At 38.3% G+C, this 20,358-nt stretch overlaps 2 protein-coding genes across 2 annotated transcripts in view; both read left to right on the top strand.

Moving 5' to 3' along the window:
• The window catches only part of retreg3 (reticulophagy regulator family member 3), a 31,149-nt gene extending 26,351 nt beyond the window's left edge, over positions 1–4,798 (top strand). Inside the window, exon 9 of the mRNA XM_028818636.2 lies at positions 3,183–4,798. Within this exon, the coding sequence (XP_028674469.1) occupies positions 3,183–3,697 (515 nt within the window). The 3' untranslated portion in view covers positions 3,698–4,798. The remainder of the gene's footprint in view (positions 1–3,182) is intronic.
• A 6,502-nt stretch (positions 4,799–11,300) lies between these two features.
• Positions 11,301–20,080, top strand: psmc3ip (PSMC3 interacting protein). Its single transcript, XM_028819589.2, has 8 exons — positions 11,301–11,477; positions 14,586–14,686; positions 15,485–15,574; positions 15,681–15,792; positions 16,434–16,579; positions 17,196–17,249; positions 18,510–18,569; positions 19,706–20,080. The coding sequence occupies exons 1-8, from the start codon at positions 11,453–11,455 to the stop codon at positions 19,760–19,762; spliced, it is 645 nt and encodes a 214-aa protein (XP_028675422.2). The 5' UTR covers positions 11,301–11,452; the 3' UTR covers positions 19,763–20,080.
• The last annotated feature ends 278 nt before the right edge of the window (positions 20,081–20,358 follow it).

Below are 20,358 nucleotides of genomic sequence, written 5' to 3'. Positions count from 1 at the left end.
AACATCTGTGTAGGAGGCTTAAAACTGGGTGAGGAACAGCCAAACTCTTCTACCAAGGTGAGGTTGTGGAAGACAGTTTCATGTCATGGCAAGATTGAGCACAGCAACAAGACACAAGGTAGTTCTACTGCATCAGCAAGGTCTCTCCCAGACAAAGATTTCAAAGCAGACTGGGGTTTCAAGATGTGCTGTTCAAGCTCTTTTGAAGAAGCACAAAGAAACGGGCAACTTTGAGGATCGTAGACGCAGTGGTCAGCCAAGGAAACTTAGTGCAGCAGATGAAAGATACATCAAGCTTATTACTCTTCGAAATCGGAAGATGTCCAGCAGTGCCATCAGCTCAGAACTGGCAGAAACCAGTGGGACCCAGGTATACCCATCTACTGTCCGGAGAAGTCTGGCCAGAAGTGGTCTTCATGGAAGAGTTGCAGCCAAAAAGCCATACCTCCGACGTGGAAACAAGGCCAAGCGACTCAAGTATACACGAAAACATAGGAACTGGGTTGCAGAAAAATGGCAGCAGGTGCTCTGGACTGATGAGTCAAAATTTGAAAAATTTGGCTGTAGCAGAAGGCAGTTTGTTTGTCGAAGGGCTGGAGAGAGGTACAATAATGAGTGTCCGCAGGCAACAGTGAAGCATGGTAGAGGTTCCTTGAACGTTTGGGGCTGCATTTCTGCAGATGGAGTTGGAGATTTGGTCAGGATTAATGGTGTTCTCAATGCTGAGAAATACAGGCAGATACTTATATATCATGCAATACCATCAGGGAGGCGTATGATTGGCCCCAAATTTATTCTGCAGCAGGCCAATGACCCCAAACATACAGCCAAAGTCATTAAGAACTATCTTCAGCGTAAAGAAGAACAAGAAGTCCTGGAAGTGATGGTATGGCCCCTACAGAGCCCTGATCTCAATATCATCGAGTGTGTCTGGGATTACACGAAGAGACAGAAGGATGTGAGGAAGCCTACATCCACAGAAGATCTGGGGTTAGTTCTCCAAGATGTTTGGAACAACCTACCAGCTGAGTTCCTTCAAAAACTGTATGCAAGTGTACCTAGAAGAATTGATGCTGTTTTGAAGGCAAAGATTGGTCACACCAAATATTGATTTGATTTAGATTTCTCTTTTGTTCATTCACTGCATTTTGTTGATTGATGAAAATAAATGATTAACACTTCCATTTTTGAAAGCATTCTTTGTTTACAGCATTTTTTCACACCTGCCTAAAACTTTTGCACAGTACTGTATATAATATATATACAGTAGAGATTGAATTGATTAAAAGCATATAACATTCCATACAATCAAATCAAACTTAACAAAACTAAATTAAATTCAACCCCACTCATGAGAAAGAGAGGAAGGCCAACAGCCAGAATAAAACTTTCGAGAGTAGTAAAGGAGTCTTTCTTTCCAATGTAAATGCTTATTCTAAAATAGTCGTTATTCTTGATCAAATCCTGCCAGGTTTTAAAGTTTTGAACAAATCCTCTAAGTGAGAATTTGACTTTTTCCAATTTCAAATAGTACGAGGGATATTCATAAAGTTTCTGCACTTTTTTTTTTTACCTCTATTTAAGAATTTCAAAAACAAATGACATCACTTTTCTACATATTCACCTTTGTTTGCAATGCAATTTCCCCAGCGTCGTACCAAATTTTAATGCCCAATTACTCCTCCTCCCGCCTTCACCGTTTCCAACCAAAATGTAAAAGTGCACAAGCTTTTTTGAATATCCCTCCTATATAACATCAGTTACCCACTGACTTAAAATAGGAGAGTTAGAATTCTTCCAGTTGAGTAAGATAAGTCTACATGCTAATAGTGAAGTAAAGACCATTACAGTTTGTTTGTCCTTCTCCACTTTAAGCCCCTCTGTGAGCCCACCAAACACAGTAGTTAATGGATTAGGAGAGATTGTGACACCAAGGCTGTCTGATATGCACTTAAAAAAAAAAAAAGTTTTGTCCAGAATGATGTTAATTTGGTGCACACCCAAAACATGTGGCCTAGTGAAGCTGGAGCTTCATTGCAACGTTTGCAGGTTGGATCTTACCGTGGAAACATTTTGGACAATTTCAAACAAGATAAATGTGCTTGATTTAAAAAAAAAAAAAAAAAATCAGTTGAATAATTGAATGCTTTGCGTGTATGGAGCTCGAATGAATTCTGTGCATGGCTGCCTTCCAATCCTTTTTTGAAATATTGAGTAAGAGATCCTTTTCCCACTTTTCTGTTGGATCTTTGAAAGGGAGGGACTGTAAAATAGTTTTATATATTACAGAAATGCTGTCTGAGTCTTCAAGACTGAGCAATCTTTTTTCCGGTATAGAGGTAGGTGGGAGGTGAGGAAAATTGGACAGGTTCTGATTAACAAAGTTTTTCTAATTTGAAGGTAGTGAAAGAAATGTGTTGCTGGAAAGTTAAATTTGGAGTGTAATTGTTCGTAGGATGCAAAAACGTTGTCTATATGCAGATCTCTAAGTGATTTAATCTAGTTAATATTTATCGCCAATATACTAACAACCCAATTGTGCTTCACTCAGTCAGAATATGGAACCAATGTAGGAAGTATTTTAAGATAGAGCTTTTATCTGTGGCACCTCTGCACCAGAACCACCTTTTCCCACCCTCTCAAATGTACGCAGTTTTTAATGCCTGGAGTCATTAACAGTTTCTAATGATTGCAAGCTTTGTTTTTTTTGTGCAAAATACCAACTGTTGCAATATGACGTACAGATATAATCTGGGTATGCAACACTCCTACACACCAGCAGTTTTCTGATCATTGCTAAGTTCTAATCAGAAAGGGCCCAAACCATTTGAAGCTTCATATACTAAGAGGATTTTTTCAGTCAGTCCTTAAATGAACTTGATACCAGTGTAGATATTTAAGAACAGGAGTTTTATGTTCCTAGAAACAGAATTTTGAATCAAGCGAAAGATAAAAATATCAGGAACCCGTTTGCATTGCAGTATCAGTTCTGCCTGAAACCAATGTATGAATGAACTTGCCTGTATTCTACACAACCATGGAAATGCTTTAATTTGTAAGTGTGTTTGTGTGTTTTTAATATACACCGTACATCCTTCTGGGGACACATTTGAAAATTTATTTTAATGTTAACTGCCAAGTTCTGATAATATTATAAACCCCACTTATTGTTTTCCTGTTAGATCTGGACCGTCACAGTGATCCTGAAGAATCTTTTGCCCGTGATCTTCCAGATTTTCCTTCTATCAATCCTGAAGCTACCATTCTTGATGATGATGAAGATACCAGCATCGGCATCCCCAGCGTTTCCTATCGATCCTTTCCACGGGAGAGGGGGCGCCTGTACTCTGATCAGGAAGAAATTGATGCAGAACTGTCGCTAAGCGGGTTACCCCCTCCACAGAACTTCACCACAGACCTAGCAGGAGTCCTGGCCAGCAATATGATTCAAGCAGCCTTGATAGGTGCTGCCCAGAGTTCCAGTCAGAGAGACGCTACCCAGAGAGCAACTCGGGGCTACCGCAAGCAATCTAGCTCCGAGTTGGACACTGATGTCGAAGGGGATGATTTTGAAATGCTGGACCAGTCTGAGCTGAACCAAATTGATCCCACCAGCTCTCAGAGTCACCAGAAGGAAAGCCAGCAAGCACAACATTCCAGTTCAGGTTTCCTAGCCAACCTTTTGAGGAAGCAGTAACTCTTCCCCACCCCGCGTTCAAATGTCAATATGCTCTAGTTCTCCTTGGTGTTTTGCTGTGGCAACCAAACAGTTTTGGTTGTATTCATCACTGTGAGGTATGAAGCAGCAATTGCTTCACTTTGGCCCACCCTGACAAGCGTGTTCTTTTCCTTTTTTTTGTTTCCTGCACCTCCACTTATTTAAAAAGAAAAAAAAAATCCCAATCCCCACGAACAAAACTTTAATTAAACGAGAAAGTGCACTCTTGGAAATGCTGAAGACTTTTCAATAATGCCGCTAGGTTTGAGAATGTGTGCTCACACTTTGGCTTGAATCAGAATTGAAATCATGCAGGAACCCTTTGTAAGTTTACACATGCTGTATTTTTACTTTTTTGGGTGTACAATTTAGTACACTGAATTTCAGACCACGCACTTTAGTATTGAAATATCAATGGAATATGTGAAATAACAGATGGCCTATTCCGAAATATGCTTTTATTTTTATTGTTATTTGCGGAATATTGAGTGAATAGCTGTAATTTGTATTCCGATGGCTGCATAGCTGGATGTTCACTTGCAGGATACTGAACACCTCACACTGCTAAGATCAGTTTTGGTTTCTGTTTACACACACTTTTGTTTTGTGCAATAAGGGTGTGGTCTTTTATTATTATTATTTTTTTTGCTCTAGTGAAAGCCACAAATAAGAGATTTTTACAGCCATAAGGAGAATGGGGTTCTCATTTGGTAACTGACAATAAACAAATTAAGCACTTGTTATCGCAATGAAGAATATTAGACAATGTTTAAGTTGTAAGTTAGCTGAATTCTGGTGCTTTTTGTGAAGTTTAATGTATATATTTGTATATTTATCTTTTTAAATTTGTATTCATATCACAGGACCCTGTGTTCACATTCCAAAGTTTAACAAATCGTTTACTTAAGAATGTAGAACTTTTGTGGTTGGTGTCGTAAAGGAAAGCAGGGTTGGAAAGAGAGGGAACCGCAGTAGCCGTACTCTGCACGATAGAGTGCCGCCCAGGATAACGCGTCTGGCAAGAGGTGGACGGCCGACTTTATCTTAAAATGCATTTCTTCAGAGTGAAATGACATTAAAGGCACCATCTGACATTTCTAGGTGGGTTTTTATTTCAGGAAACCACTTCTGACAAACATGTTTGTGAGGTAACTTTAGAGTAGTCTAGCCTTTTGTTCTTGGCTGTAAGTTAACATATAAAAAAACAAAACAGAATTTTTGTGCATTTGTCAGGATCAAGTGAAATAGTGTACTAGCCAGTTTTAGCAATTGGTTGGGGTGGACCAGACCTTATGCTGTTTTTTTTGTTTTGTTTTTTTTTTTTTAATGTTTATTCTGCTGTTTCCTTTGTAGATTGTGGTTGTGTTGGGCAAAATCTAATTTTAAAATCAATTCCCCGTATATACACACACGCATTTAATAGGTTAATACATTACCTTAGGCAAGCATTGCACTTGAATGCAAAATTGTAAGTCAGACATTTCATGCACAGGAACATGGGATTGCTTGGGGTCATGTGACAGCCGCTTCGTCGGTCACTCCACTCCCTCAATAGACGTCATCCGTATTCATTAAGTATGGGAGATGGTTAAGTTAGGAGGGCAAAGGAGTCCAACGAGTTGAACTAAAAGCTGTAACCAGTCCAGCTGTAATCCAATTCCTCTTGCAGGTGGTTTCATCCCTCCTTTATTTCTTTTTGCCGTTTTATAGCATTTAACTGCCACGAGTTCTTGGACTTTTTAGCCGAGCTAAAGGGCTACAGCTGTGGAATTCTTCACTTTTCCTATTGGCAAATATTCTCTCTCATAGGCTTGTGGAGGGAGAATCAACCGACTAGATACATTTCGTAGGTGTCAGTGAAAGTACAGTATTTGTAGTTTCTGGTAAGTGTGAGTTGACTTCATATCGTTCGTTCTTTATTTTTAGGACAGTTGAAGACATTGACAATACACACAAAATGAGACTCGACTGGATGAAATCTTAACGCGGATAGTAAATAACTAGATAACAAAGGTGTCGTGTACCCAAACTCTGTTGTGGATTTTGTAGATATTTTGCTTTTCTTATTGATATTTTGAAAACATTATGAGATTCCCACTGCCCTTTTCAAACTAAACTCTATCACTCCTTTCCAGAATATGTATTTAACTGCATTTAAATACATGTGTCAATGGCTTACGTTAAGTGCATTTCAAGTTCGTAGGATCAACCTCTCCTCTGTGATTATGGCAACCGGAACAGGCAGATGTTACCATAAATTCATTTCCGTATGTATATCTTGAAGTGGGCTCCTCCCATGGATACAACTTTTTTGCCGTCCAAGTTCAGTTTAAAGCCTGGTTTTCTTGTGCTCTTTGCATGTTCTCTTCTCCTTGTGTGATGTTTGGTCCCCCCCACCCCCCCCCCCCCCCCTCTTTCCCGAACATTTGGCTAACTGGTGACTCTAAATTGGCCCTGAGTGAGTGACTGTTGATTTGTCCCATCCAGGATTAATTAAATCCTGACTTTTGCCCTGACCGGTCTTGTCGCCTTGTGTGTGTGCTCATTGTTTTCTGTGCCCTCTGTAAATTGCACTATTTTACTTTCCTGGCAATCATTGAGTACTTTTTAGCTGGTGTAAGTTGTATTTTACTTCACTTGATTTATATCGAGAGGGCTTTTTCATGCCTTACAGTGCACATATCAGTCAATTTGACTAGGAGAACTGAAATATATGGAAAATATTAATTTATAAGTTTTGGTTTAAAGCTGTGTACATATGATGATCTGAATTTGCTGTTCAGTTTTTGAGTGTCTATTTGAGAAGCTGCAAAATATCCCTCCTTAGTCCTTTTTCCTACACTTGATTGTCATTTTTCCTGTGATATGAATATTACCCAGTAGTACTTCTATGGACAACTCTATAATCCAGAGTCTGATGTCAAAAGAAAAAAAATAAAAAGATCATACAGGCGATACGGAGATGACACATTTCAAAAGCAGCTTCTCTTTAACCTCTAGTTATTTCTACAGTGTGTTTTTAGGGAACCATTTCCCTTCTAACTGGTTTTTTTTTTATATGCTTTGATGTAAAATGTGATTAAAGACCGTCTGTGTATTGAAATGGAAATGGTATTAGAAACTAAAGCATTCAGTAAAGTGTTTGTAGTAAATGGCTGCGACCTCATCATTGCTGGCATGTCATTTTCCTTATTACATCTGCCTGGTTGTCCGATAGATAGCCAAATTTCCACCTGGGGATAAATAAAGTTCTTTCTTCAGAAACTCTTTAAAAATAAATACATACATAGGTAGGTAAATAAATAAATATACACTACCCGTCATAAGTTTTAGAACAACTCAGTTTTTTTCAGTTTGTTTTAATGTTTCATGAAATCAAGGCATAGAAAAAAAGAAACCAATGGCAAATAATGAATGATTTCTTGACTTATTTTTTTAAGTATACAAATTTTATTCAAATTTTGACTCATCAGAATAGCCACCTTTTGCTGATTTAACAGCCAAATGCGCACGCACACATTCACACACACGTGCCATTCTTTCTGTAAGGGAAGTCAAATATTGATCAGAAAGATCTTCGTAACACTGTCACAGAAGTTCCCACAAATGTGTTGCACTTGTTAGGTTGGTTTCCTTTCACCCTTCTGTCCAGTTCATCTCAAACTAACTCATTCTGGAGACTGCTGGCCAGTCCAGGTTTTGAAGTGGACCTTCATGTTTTTTTAAGGTAGTTCTGACATAGACTGGATGTTTGTTTTGGGTCATTGTCTAGCTGTAGGATGAACCTCTGACCTACTAGACGCAGACATGAAGGTATTGTGTGGTGCTGCAAAATACTTTGGCAACCCTTTTGATTCAGAATGCCAGTCACTCTGTGCAAGTCTCCAGCAAAAGAACTCCAGACCATCACACTTTCTCCTCCATGTTGGAGGGTTGGTGTCACACACTGAGGAGCCATCCTGTCACCAACTCGGCGACATACAAACACCCTGCGTGATGAACCAAAGATTTTAAATTTGGATTCATTGGCCCATAAGACTTTCTTTCTATTTCAAGGTTCTATTTTGTCATTTAAGGAATGGTTTTCTTACTGCCAAATATGTTAGACCTGCAGCACAAAGTCTCCTCTTCACGTTAAAAACTGACTCCTGCGTATCTCAACCTGCACTGTTGAGCTGTGCTTGAAGCTGTTGTGATGTGAGGCGTCTGTGATCACCCAAGCTGGTGACCCTCAGAAACTTATTTTCTGATTGGCTTGTGACTTTGGCTCTGCCAGATATTGTCCTATTAGAGTTTCTTCCAGTTTACAATTTCCTTTGGATTGTGTAGGCCACCACTGGACCCACTGACACTTGCATTTTTTTTGCAACTTCACTAAGTGAAAGGCCTACACTTCTAATGGTAATAATGCTGCATCTCATTTCATTTGCTAATTGCCATTTTCTTGCTATTATCACCTGAATATTGTCCAAGTAGTATTTCAGAGGGTGTAGTAAAACAGTCTGTCACTCGTCACCCCGAAAGCGGATAGTAGACGTCACGTAGTATATGTGTACCAAATTATAAGTTAATAGCGCAAACGGTTTGCCAGCTACAGGTGATTTAAAATCCTGGACAGACAAACAGACAGCCATGGTAGCGTATTAAGAAAAGTTTAACCCATTTAACCTTTTTTTATGATGAGGTAAAAGTCATACTTTTGATAAGGTGATTTTTGTTTTTTTTGGAAGCCCTGTGCCTGTAATGCTTCTTGCCTTGGAGCCTCGTGGTCTACTAATGTTTAAACAATTTTTAGGCTTCACTTGGATTTTTTTTGCAACTTAACTAAGTGAAAGGCCTACACTTCTAAGGGTAATAATGCTCCATCTCATTTCATTTGCTAATTGCCATTTTCTTGCTATTATCACCTGAATATTGTCCAAGTAGTATTTCAGAGGGTGCAGTAAAACAGTCTGTTCCAACTCTGCTCTAAGACAGACAAAAGTTGTTTTTTTTTTCCCTAAGTAATCAACAGAAGTTTGGACACCTGTGCAAATTGCTTCAACTTGCTTAATTTACTGGGCAGTGCAGTGGTAGCACTGATGCCTCGCAGTTAGGAGACATTGGTTCGCTTCCCGGGTCCTCCCTGCGTGGAGTTTGCATGTTCTCCCCATGTCTGCGTGGGTTTCCTTCGGGTCCTCCGGTTTCCACCCACAGTCCAAAGACATGCAGGTTAGGTGCATTGGCGATTCTAAATTGTCGCTAGTGTGTGCTTGGTGTGCGGGTGTGTGTGTGCACACCCTGCGGTGGGGTTTGTTTCCTGCCTTGCACCCTGTGTTGGCTGGGATTGGCTCCAGCAGACCCCTGTGACCCTGTAGTTAGGATATAGCGGGTTGGATAATAGGATGGATGGATGCTTAATTTACTTTAATTGCTGCAGAACATCTGTAAGTTGTAACCTATTAGTTGTTCCCTGAAGAAGGCCCATTTGTTATATTCTGAAATTTCCTTTTTTTCAGTTTTTGCTAACCTAAACTTTAAATTTAAACCTCTGGCATTTTACTGCTTATCTTTCCACCATTTTAGGTCATTCATTGCATTTCAGCACTGAAGAAAAACTGGAAAAACAGCTGACCGGTAGTGTGTGTGTATATATATATATATATATATATATATATATATATATATATATATATATATATATATACACAGTTTGGTCTGAATACACACCAGAATGACTAAAAAGCAAGACAATTAATAAGAAAGACAACGTCTGAATTGGCAGTCACAGCCAGTGGTGTGTAAACTGTACAACAGTAATGAGCACCGATTATATAAACACTAGTAACGGTACACTGCACGAATACACTTGACTTGAGTATTCCTAGTTTTCCTGCTCTTTCTCTGGGTGTTTACCACGCGTTTGCTCAGAGGTTGATACCCTTGCTGCTTCCTGAGCAGGTCTTCTTTTCTCCACCCAAGCGACCCGCTTCTTTTCTTCCCTCGCCTCTTTCGCATTAAAACTGATTAAGCCGGTATTTGTGTTACAATTACTTAGTACGTTTTTCTTTAATTGTTCACTTAAGCCGGCACTTAAGTCTTCAATGATTTAAGATACGAAGAGGTAAGGGAAGTGACGGCAAAGGTGGTAGGGATGAGAACGGCACTGCCCAGACTTGATTCTACAATAAAATAAAATAAAAAGGAATAACCATGGACGTCACTCGTCACCCCGAAAGCGGATAGTAGACGTCACGTAGTATATGCGTACCAAATTTTAAGTTAATAGCTCAAACGGTTTGCCAGCTACAGGTGATTTAAAATCCTGGACAGACAAACAGACAGCCATGGTAGCGTATTAACAAAAGTTTAACCCATTTAACCTTTTTTTTATGATGAGATAAGTCATACTTTTGATAAGGTGATTTTTGTCTTTTTTGGAAGCCCTGTGCCTGTAATGCTTCTTGCCTTGGAGCCTCGTGGTCTACTAATGTTTAAACAATTTTTAAGCTTCATGTAACTGGAATGCCGCTGTAGTTTCACAACCAATTAACCTGATTACTGGCTTAGATGTGATGGGCTCAGATGGAGCTTCAACTTCACAGCCAGCCTTTTCAGCCCTCATTTATCAAATCTCTGAAAACACAATCCAAATGTATTTTAATATACAGGGGATATTGTGACCCCTTCACTTTCTGCCCACTTCCTGGTATTGTAGATTTAATTCTAAATAGAGAAATTTGCCATCAGTCTACACTCAATAACCCATGATGACATAATTGAAATGCGTTTGCAGAAATCAAAAACTTAAATATTCAGACCCCGTAATTCAGTGCTTTGTGGGATTCCAGCTTCAAGTCTGCTTGGCTAAGTTTCCGCACCTCGATTCAGGCTTGTCCTGAAGCCACTTCAGCGTTGTCTTGGCTGTATGTTATTGCTGTAAGGTGACCCTGCACCGCAATCTGAGGTGGTGTGCACTTCTAAGCAGGTTTTCTTCAAGGACCTCTTACTGTATTTGGCAGCACTCCTCCTTCCCTCAATCCTCAAAACCAGTCTCAATGCCCCTACACCCTCATAACATGAAGCTGCCACCACCACACTTCACCGTAGGGATGGTATTGTACCGCTCCTCGAGTCGGCACGATTATAATATGCGCTGCTGTCATAGAGCGGCCGCAAAGAAAACAAAAATGATCCGGTGCGCGAGCGACCAACACCACTTCCCTACTACACCGCCCCAAATACAGAAACACACCAGTTAAGGCAGAGTTAAGTTAAAATTGAATATTGTAAGAAATTACACACACTTAGCAAAAACCCTTATATACTGTACATATTACCGCACTGCAGCGCTTTTCACCCTACACAAATCACAGCACAAAACACTCAACCACATACGGTGTTACAAAAATGAAAAATACTTAGTTATTATCTTATGATATTTCGCCCTGATCTAAATCTAACATTTTTTAAATTGTTTGCAAGTCCGAAGGGGAGCTAAACGAGCCCTTTGCACTACAGTACTACTAATACCAGACCTGAGACCACACAAAGTATTCCCAAATTAAATGAAGGGGCGTGACTCTGACATCACACCCTTTCCCACTGGCCCTTGTTGATGACGTAAATGGCGCGGAAGATGAAAATGTATCCCCGTTTGAGAGGAGACGCTGCTAGCAAAGTTTCGTTGTAGCTCCACAGTTTGTGAAATCAAGTGAGGTGGCTTAATTCTGGCGTAATTCAAAAAGGGCAACAATGAGCAAAAACAAGGAGGCAGCAGGTAGGAGTCTGCTTTGCTGACTGTGTTCGGTTTGAGCGCGAAGTTGTCAGCGGAACGCGCAGCTTTGGGCGTCGCGGGGCTCCGGGGCTCCCGCCTTGAAACAAACCACGGTGTGTTGGACCAAGGCAAAGCCACCGCCGTCCGTCGGTGTATCTGGAGCAAGTACTGCTTGCCCTGTTATTTGAACGACTCTACGTTTTGTGCTAATGATACTTGGGCAAGATAGCTGGTTAAGTTTGTAGATAATATCTAGAATCTGTTGAATTATTATTTAGGAATTTGGGCTGCATTAAGGTGACCATCTGCCCCCGTTTTCCGGACAACTGTCCCCACTCAGAAACATGTCCCCGGTTTAAGATTTGCCCACATTTCCAGTCCTTGCACGATCTTGCGTTATGTTTTGCTTGTTCGTGTACGCTAGCACGTCGTAATGAAACTGCATTTTCACAACAGGCATGAATTGTTCTTGAGACGTATTTAGTCTACGCTCCACTAGCCCCCACCCCCCCAATGTCCCCGGTTTGGCCCAAAAAATTCTGGTCACTTTAACTAGCCCCCCAACAAACACCCCCCCATGTCCCCGGATTCGCCCATAAAAGTCTGGTCACCTTACTGCATGCAGGGTTGTGGCAGATAAAATTTTAATGTGACTAAGTGTAGCCTTCTACATGTAGGATGCATAAATATCAGATTTGACTACACAATGCGAAGTCTGAAATTTTAAAGTATACCTTATGAGAAGGGCATAGGATCTGTAGTGGACTGGTTACAGTCGACCCCCAGACAGTGTACAGAAGCCAATAAGAAGGCTAACAGAATGTCAGGTTATATAGCGCCCTGACGTGTGCAGTACAAGTCCAAGGAGGTTCTGCCGAAGCTTTATAACACAATGGCGATAACTCATCTGGAGTGCTGTATGCAATTTTGGTCTCCAGGCTACAAAAAGACACAAAATCGATAGAAAAAGTCCAGAGACGAGCAACGAGGCTGATTCCAGGGCTGCAGTGGATGAGTTAGGAGGAAAGATTAAAGGAGTTAAACCTCTTCAGTTAACAGGAATGAAAAGGTGACATGATTGAAGGGTTTAAAATCAGTAAGGGAACTGGTACAGTGGATCGAGATTTATTTTAAAATCAGTTCAACAAGAGCACAGTTGGAAACTTTTTAAGCTGAAATTTCATAACAAACAATACAGCAGGACTTTACAGACCTTCGAAACTCTACTTGATGTTGCTTTGGATTAGATGGATAGGACTGGCAATCTCTGTTGGGAATTCTTTAATGTACTGATTGCTAAAGGAGATTGATTGTAAAGGCCAGGTACGAAAGGCAGTGTGGCATGGTGGTGAAGATGCTGGACCTCTGTGTTGAGGTTATAGGTTCAAATTCCACTATTGACACTGTGTGACCATGAGCAAATCCCTTCATCTGCTTGTACTCTAGTTGGAAGAACAAAAGAAATTTAACCAGTTGTATCCCAAATGCAATAATTCACCTTCAGCCAAATATATAAATGAAATAAAAGGCTGCATTGTGTGTTCTATTTATTTGTCTTTTTGTTTATTTATTTATTGGAGTGTCGTGAAACTGAAAGTGGTAAATATGTTTATGTGTTTAACAATGATGGTTGGTAATTGGGATCGCAGGTTATGTGATTTTATTTTATGCAGCACATCAAACGTGCTGCACCATATCAAGGCTTGTTACATAGCGAAAAATGATCACAATGTAGTGTCAAATAAACAAATCTGTGCTATAGCTTAAAAGAAAACTTTGAAATTGTTGGCTTGGGAGTTTATCTGCTTGATCTTAAAAGTGAGTACAGGGCAATCAAAAGAAATTATAGAACTCCATTACATTTTATGAAGGTCTGAGGCAAAACAGAAGACTAAGTTACAGTTTAGGAGCAAAGTGTACATAGAGTGTCAGATTTTGACAACCAGCTATCTGGATCAATGTGCAATATAGAGATGTCACTCACATTACAGTTTAAAAATTTATGAACAAAAGAAAAATCAGAGATAAATTTAGATTTGAGCATTTAGAACCAAATATAGACTATGAAACAAACCTAGGAAAAAAAAAAAAAAAAACTTTCCGGAAGTAGAAGGTGCCACACTGAGTGAGTATCGCTTGAAAGGTGCTTATTGGAGTTTGTGGGGCAGTAAAGAGTCCGACACTGGAGACCCTACTACCCCTAAAAGGAGTAGTGTATATGGCAGGTCCAGTGCAGAGAAGTGTTTTGGACAACTGGAATAAACTGCTTATTTAGTCAAATTTTGATTTTGTATTGAACATTTAAATAATCACAAATTTAGTACAAGTCAATTTATTGTGATTTACATGTTAAATGTCTGTGCTACGGTATATGCTTTATTTTTATTATGCATACACAACCACTCAAAAGTTTATATTTTGATCGGAAAAAGACATATCAGCATATTTAGATACAGTACCACTAAAACTGGGGATCTTAATTTTATTATCATCTGAAACTAAAACTTTTTCACATATATATATATATATATTTGTTTTTCACAGTAAGAGTGAGGATGTCTCTATTAGAACAGTTTGTTACTGACAGGAAGTTTTGAGGCTTATCCAATCGATTTTTTTACATTGCACTTTTTGAACTTGCATATTAGTTATTTATTTTAATAACTAATATATAAACACATTGCATTTGTTTTCATATAATTTACTTAATATTGCATTCTTTATTAGTTTAATGCTTTATAATCTTAAACTGAATGGACATATGTCAACTTGCTTGCAGATTTTTACGTTTGCAACATTTATTTTTTTATAGCACAATTTCATACACAGAATGTAGCTCAAAGTGCATTATAATATGTCAAAGAAATGGTCACAAGAAAATTAAAAAAATAAACAATTTAAAAATTAGAGGTTTGGAATCTGTATTTTGACTTTTTTTATATACTGTACTATAATAAAAAACTATTTGTTTTATACAAGCCTTGCATTTTTCTGTAATTGGCATATATTCATCCTAAATTAATTTTGGATATTAGGATTTATCTTGTGATTTTGTGGTTCCTTTAACTCTTTAGCTAACAGGTTGCATTGTACCATATCTTCTGTTTTCAGCTGCATCTATAATACTTAGTTATTTAAATGAGAGTAACCGACCCTACAGTGCACAGGATGTGTTTGGTAACTTGCAGAAGCAACATGGCTTTGGAAAAACGGTAAGATCAACGCTCCACTTAAGAGATTGATCCCAACATAATGATGCAGCATTGCTTTATTCTTTACAGTCTGCTTTAATTGAGTCACATTGTCTTATTTTGTATTAAGATATGTCAGATTGTTCTTTTGTCATTTATAGTATGCGGATCATTTCCATGACTTGTTGTTTTGGGCTTTTTCCCCTGTCAACTTATGTCAGCCTGTGCAGACACTGGCAATGGTGGTTTACTTTTCTGTTTGGTCCAATATTTAATGTAATCAGTGCACCCTCCATTATTCCCAAGGGCACAGTGAAGACATGGCCTCTTGTACTCTCTGTAAAAGGAGATGATCATGCAGCTCTGGCTTCTGTTGGACTCCCTGCCTTCTGGCATCAATGATTTAATTAGTTTGCTTCCCCGACTTTCTTTTGTATACTCAAAAAGGGCAAATGGCTGAATGTTAGAAGAGGTTTACTTTTTGACTATTCATCTACCTGCATTCCTATTGCAAAACTACTATAACATACTAAGAACTGAGAAATGTATACTCAATCTTAGCTACTCATGTAAAGTCCATGTGGAATAAATTGTTAATAATGTGACAAAGATCAGTAGTCATCGTTATTTTTACAGTTTTGCCCATGAGTTGCCTATTCTACAGTTGTTTGCACTTTAAAAAAGAATCTTTCAAAATAAGACACTGGTCAATAATTCACTGTGCTGTGCATTCAGTTGGTTTTAATCCTGGATCAGTAATTGCAATATTTTTGCTCTGCTTTCTAATTTTTGTTTTTAACTATCTCTTGCTAATGGAAGGCTGTGGTGAAGGTGATGGAAATGCTGGCAAGTCAAGGAAAAATAACAGAGAAGGTATACGGCAAACAGAAAATCTATTTTCCAGATCAGGTGAGGTCTCAGGTTCCATACCAATTAAAAAAAAAAAAAAAAAAAAAAGTGACTGAATTAGAGAGGTAATTCCATTCTTCTGTCATTCTCCCTTTCTTATATGCAGTCACAGTTTACAGATGTGAGTGATTCAGAATTAAAAAACTTGGACAATCAGATCTCTGAGCTAAACTCTAAATCACAGTCTGTTCAGCAGAACTGTCGGCAACTGGAAATAGGTAGGTAGTACTGGAAGAATATGGCATGTCTGACCTTGAGTTTCAAACAGGCAGTTTTATTTTATGGAGCAAATGAATTTACTTGAGTAATGAAATGAGACATTCAAAACAAGGAGTGAATAATAGGTCTCAATTATTTTATTGTTATAATAGAATGGGTTATAATTTTGTTATACAGGAGTTTAAAAAGTTGTCAAAAATTAGATTGGTGCTTTTTTATGTGGGTTTTTACTGCAGATTATAAAATATTTAATTCATGATCCAGTGACTGTGTATGATTTCTGCATTCTGTCCATGTCCTTAATTTAATGATTTTGTGTACTTCTCTCTGTACACATCAGAAAGATGTTAACTGTTGTACTCTTGCATACCAGATGTACATAGTTATGAGTGTATAAGCAGGGGTGATTTGTGAGGGACTGGTGCTTCATCCTGCGTTGTGTTTCTGCTTGCACTTGATATGTGGCTCTAGCTCCCTGTCAGCCCAGGATAACTTGTAGGCTCCGAAAAGTCATTTTGAAAGGAGCCAGAAGTATGAATGTAATAATGTTTTTTTAGCAAATTAGACTCAAAAAAGTTGGCAAATGATAAATGAAGACGGACTGTTTTCACTTTGTGCTTTCTGCATTGGCCCATTTCAGAACTGAAGGAACTAAACAGCTCCATGACAACTGAGGAGTTGATTTCAGAAACGGAGCAACTGAAAAAAGAATGTAAATCTTACCAAGAGAAGTTACAGAAGATCAAATTAGCAAGTAACCATGTCACCCCTGAAGAAAAGGAGAAGGTGGGTAATGGTGGCAGTGAGAGTGATGTGATTTCTTGTGACAGCCAGTTAGAAGCATTCCATTAGAGAAATTTAGAAAATTTTAAAATGGAAGATGCAGGCTTTACCTGAAATTAGGTGGGTGCACTAATAAATTGGCGCTCAGGCTATGAGATACTGCTTTATTTAGGAGATGCTTGCCCATTTACACCTTTTTGTGTTTTAAATATATAAAATTAATTATAATCTATAAATAGATTATAAATATATAAACCTATTTATATATTTATAATTAATTTCAATTAACCATTCTCGAAGGAACCGGATATGGTTGGGAGATAATTAAAACAAAATGATCTGGAGAGATTTTTTACTAATATTTTACTTCTGATGTGGTAAATATGACTACCCTCCTCTTTTCTGCATTATGTAAATGTAATCCATATCATTAGGAAAGAAGTTTACATTTTTTTTTTGCAATTTTTGAAAGTAAAATTATTATGTACAATCCTTTTGTCATATAGAGAGTGAAGTGACTTGGTTTTCGGACTCTTGTGTAAGATGTTTCAACCTATTAATGGTAGTATTTTAATACATGACTAAGTTTGGTTATAGTATATGCTTCTTTAATGTTCAGGTGTACAAAGAGAGGATTCACCTTGTCAAAGAATGGAAGAAGAGAAAACGAATGGTATAGTGTTTTTTCTTTTCTTTCATGGTCCACTAATCTTATCCTTGCTAGCAGTGACAAGGGTATTCTCTAAGGCTGTTTATCATTTGTGGGGTGCTTATTTTTTTTCTGTATTCTTCTAATTTTTAAATGTTGAATATGAATGAACATTGAAGTCTAAAGTGATGCAGAAGAATTGTACTTATATTTTCAGAATGTAGGGTGTTTGATCGTAACTTGCCATTTCTTATATAACACACATTAATTTTTCCTAGGTTTAAAACTGGAGCATAGGCAGGTTTAGTAACTTGCTCATGGTCACACTGTGAGCATATTTGTGGCTTATAAACTGATGACTTGGCTTCCATATCTGATCGCCTACTGGGGCAGTTTGGTTTTACAACAAATATTGGTAAAATTGCAGCTACGCTTAGTCAAAACAGTCTTTCCATTTGCAATATGAGCAGACAAGCACTATACTTTTCTAAAGCAATTGTTCTTAAGATGCATTTATTGCATCTTGCTATGTTTGTTTTTTTTTTGTCTCGGGGCTTTGTCACGCCATCAAAATCAATGGTTGATCTATTCCAATCTCTTCTGGGTACCATTGCAGTGCCTGACAGGTGTCCAAACCAAAGCGGTTAACTTGTTCATTAGCATACATCGGCACAATAGTCTGTTTTGCCGTTTGATACCACATGATGGTCTTTCAGAAGCACTTACTGTCAAAACCACCTTACATGTCCAAGCACCTCTTCGTAGCCCAGATTTCTGCTCCATGGTGATGCCAAAAATCACACTGCTGTTATACTTATTTCTGTTTGTAGGCTAATCCTTCATTTCCAAGTTTTATAATGTTTTAAAGGCATTTTCTATGTTTCAATTGTTGGCCTTTTCTATACTGAATATCACTTCACTTTCATTATGCACAATAAGCTCTGAGGCTAAGGATCTGCGCTGGTATCCAGAAGGTTGCCGGTTCGAATCCCCGTTACTGTCAAAAGAGATCCTACTCTGCTGGACCCTTGAGCAAGACCCTTAACCTGTAATTGCTCCAGGGGCGCTGTACAATGGCTGATCCTGCGCTCTGACCCCAAGGGGTATGCGAAAACTAACAAATTCCTAATACAAGAAATTGTACAAGGCAAAATAAAGAACAAAAAAAAAATCTTTTGTTAAGTAGAACTATTTCTATAAATGGCTACTACTTTGTGTACATTTTTTTCTGATTTAAACTTGAGTGGTTTTTAGTTTTTAAATACCTCCTCTGTCTATTTATAGGTGACTGACATGATGGATGCTATTCTTGAGGGTTACCCAAAAAGCAAGAAGCAGTTTCTGGTAGGTTTTCTTTTTTCTGGTCTGTTTTGTCTGCTAGTCTTGCATTAGTCTGTTTTGATGTTTCACTTTCTATGAGCCAACACTGTTCAAACTGTAGTAAACCCAAATGTATCTCCACTGTCAAAATTTTGGGTTGGGACATAGTCTGTGAACTTCCCTTAATCAAATGCTGTATCATTTAAATTTTTCATATTCTACCACTGTGAAGAGGAGATGCGGTAGTGTTTTTTTTTTTTTTTTTTTTTTTTTTTTTAAACCTCCTCTTTGCTCGATCAGCTGCTGCCATGCCGTGTGATCTGCATCTCACGCAGCGCATCAAACATTTAAAAGCCTATACAGCAGCTGTCCTACTCTTTGTCTTTTATTTCCAGCCCCGGGCGTGGTTAAATCCCTTGGCACAAATTCTCACCTCACGGGACGCGAGTTCTTGATATTTTTTAGTTTATAATTTAACAACTGAATAAGAATCTGGGGCGGCATGGTGGTGCAGTGGTAGCGCTGCTGCCTCGCAGTTAGGAGACCTGGGTTCACTTCCCGGGTCCTCCCTGCATGGAGTTTGCATGTTCTCCTCGTGTCTGCGTGGGTTTCCTCCCACAGTCCAAAGACATGCAGGTTAGGTGGATTGGCGATTCTAAATTGGCCCTAGTGTGTGCTTGGTGTGTGGGTGTGTTTGTGTGTGTCCTGTGGTGGGTTGGCACCCTGCCTGGGATTGGTTCCTGCCTTGTGCCCAGTGTTGGCTGGGATTGGCTCCAGCAGACCCCCGTGACCCTGTGTTCGGATTCAGCGGGTTGGAAAATGGATGGATGGATGGAATAAGAATCTGAAAATCTAACAACATCACATTACAGTTTGATAAATTCTGAAAAGACTGATACCAAACATATATATGTAGGTTTTAAAATAAGTCCAATTTAAAGCGTGACATAAAATCGTTGCACTTTTAGGCTTAGATTTTTATATATATATATATATATATAAAAATCTAATGTATATATATATATATATATATATATATATATATGTATATCTCACACATATATATATGTAATAGACTGTGTGTATCTTAACAGAAATCCATTTTAAAAATAAGATGTGCTTGTGTATGTATTTTTACAACCTATTTTTGTTAATTACAGGAAGAGGTTGGAATAGAAACTGATGAAGACTGTAAAGTTAAGATGCCAGATTTGTGATTTTAGACAAAAGACTGAAATCAACATATCATGATCTTCTCATAATTGGTTCATTACTGTTTTGTGTGTTGCCACCCCCTTTACTATTAAGAAGCAAGGTAGGAATGTGTAGATAGAACAACTTTAAAGGCAAATTGTATTGTAAATGTTAAGATTGTTGGGTGTGTATATATGTAATTTATATAGTATGATGTGACAAGTAGGCCGAGATCTTATTTTAAAGGCCAAAATAAACAGAAGAATTTACCTTAGCATTGTTTGGTTAATAGATTGTAAGTAAGCTTTTTTTGAAAATTAAATTAATTTTGAAACATGTCATTTTGTTTCAGAGTAACCAGAATATTTCCTTTTATAACATTGTTTCAATATAACCCTTATACTGGGCATCCCATTTCCCATATACAAATTTGAAACTACAATCTAATCATGTTGTTTACAAAACTGCCAGCATAACTAAACATGCCCTGATAGGAGACCCAAGCAGTAACCAGCTTACTAGAACAATTCTAATAATACAAAATAGTACACAACTGTTCTTTATGTCCATTTTCAAACCCATTTTTTCCAGTATTGTTTTGCAGGTGCCCATGAGTGGT

This window comes from Erpetoichthys calabaricus, chromosome 14, assembly GCF_900747795.2.
Source record: "Erpetoichthys calabaricus chromosome 14, fErpCal1.3, whole genome shotgun sequence".
NCBI lineage: Eukaryota > Metazoa > Chordata > Cladistia > Polypteriformes > Polypteridae > Erpetoichthys > Erpetoichthys calabaricus.
The sequence above is the reverse complement of the archived record's forward strand: the minus strand, read 5'-3'. Positions and strand labels throughout refer to the sequence as shown.

What these genes read in the sequence shown, in the direction of transcription:
- psmc3ip (XM_028819589.2), top strand. Translation starts at nt 11,453, where the DNA reads ATGAGCAAAAACAAGGAGGCAGCAG. An exon ending in AACATGGCTTTGGAAAAACG is followed by an intron (nt 14,687 to 15,484) that starts GTAAGATCAACG and finishes TGCTAATGGAAG; the next exon opens with GCTGTGGTGAAGGTGATGGA. An exon ending in CTGTCGGCAACTGGAAATAG is followed by an intron (nt 15,793 to 16,433) that starts GTAGGTAGTACT and finishes GGCCCATTTCAG; the next exon opens with AACTGAAGGAACTAAACAGC.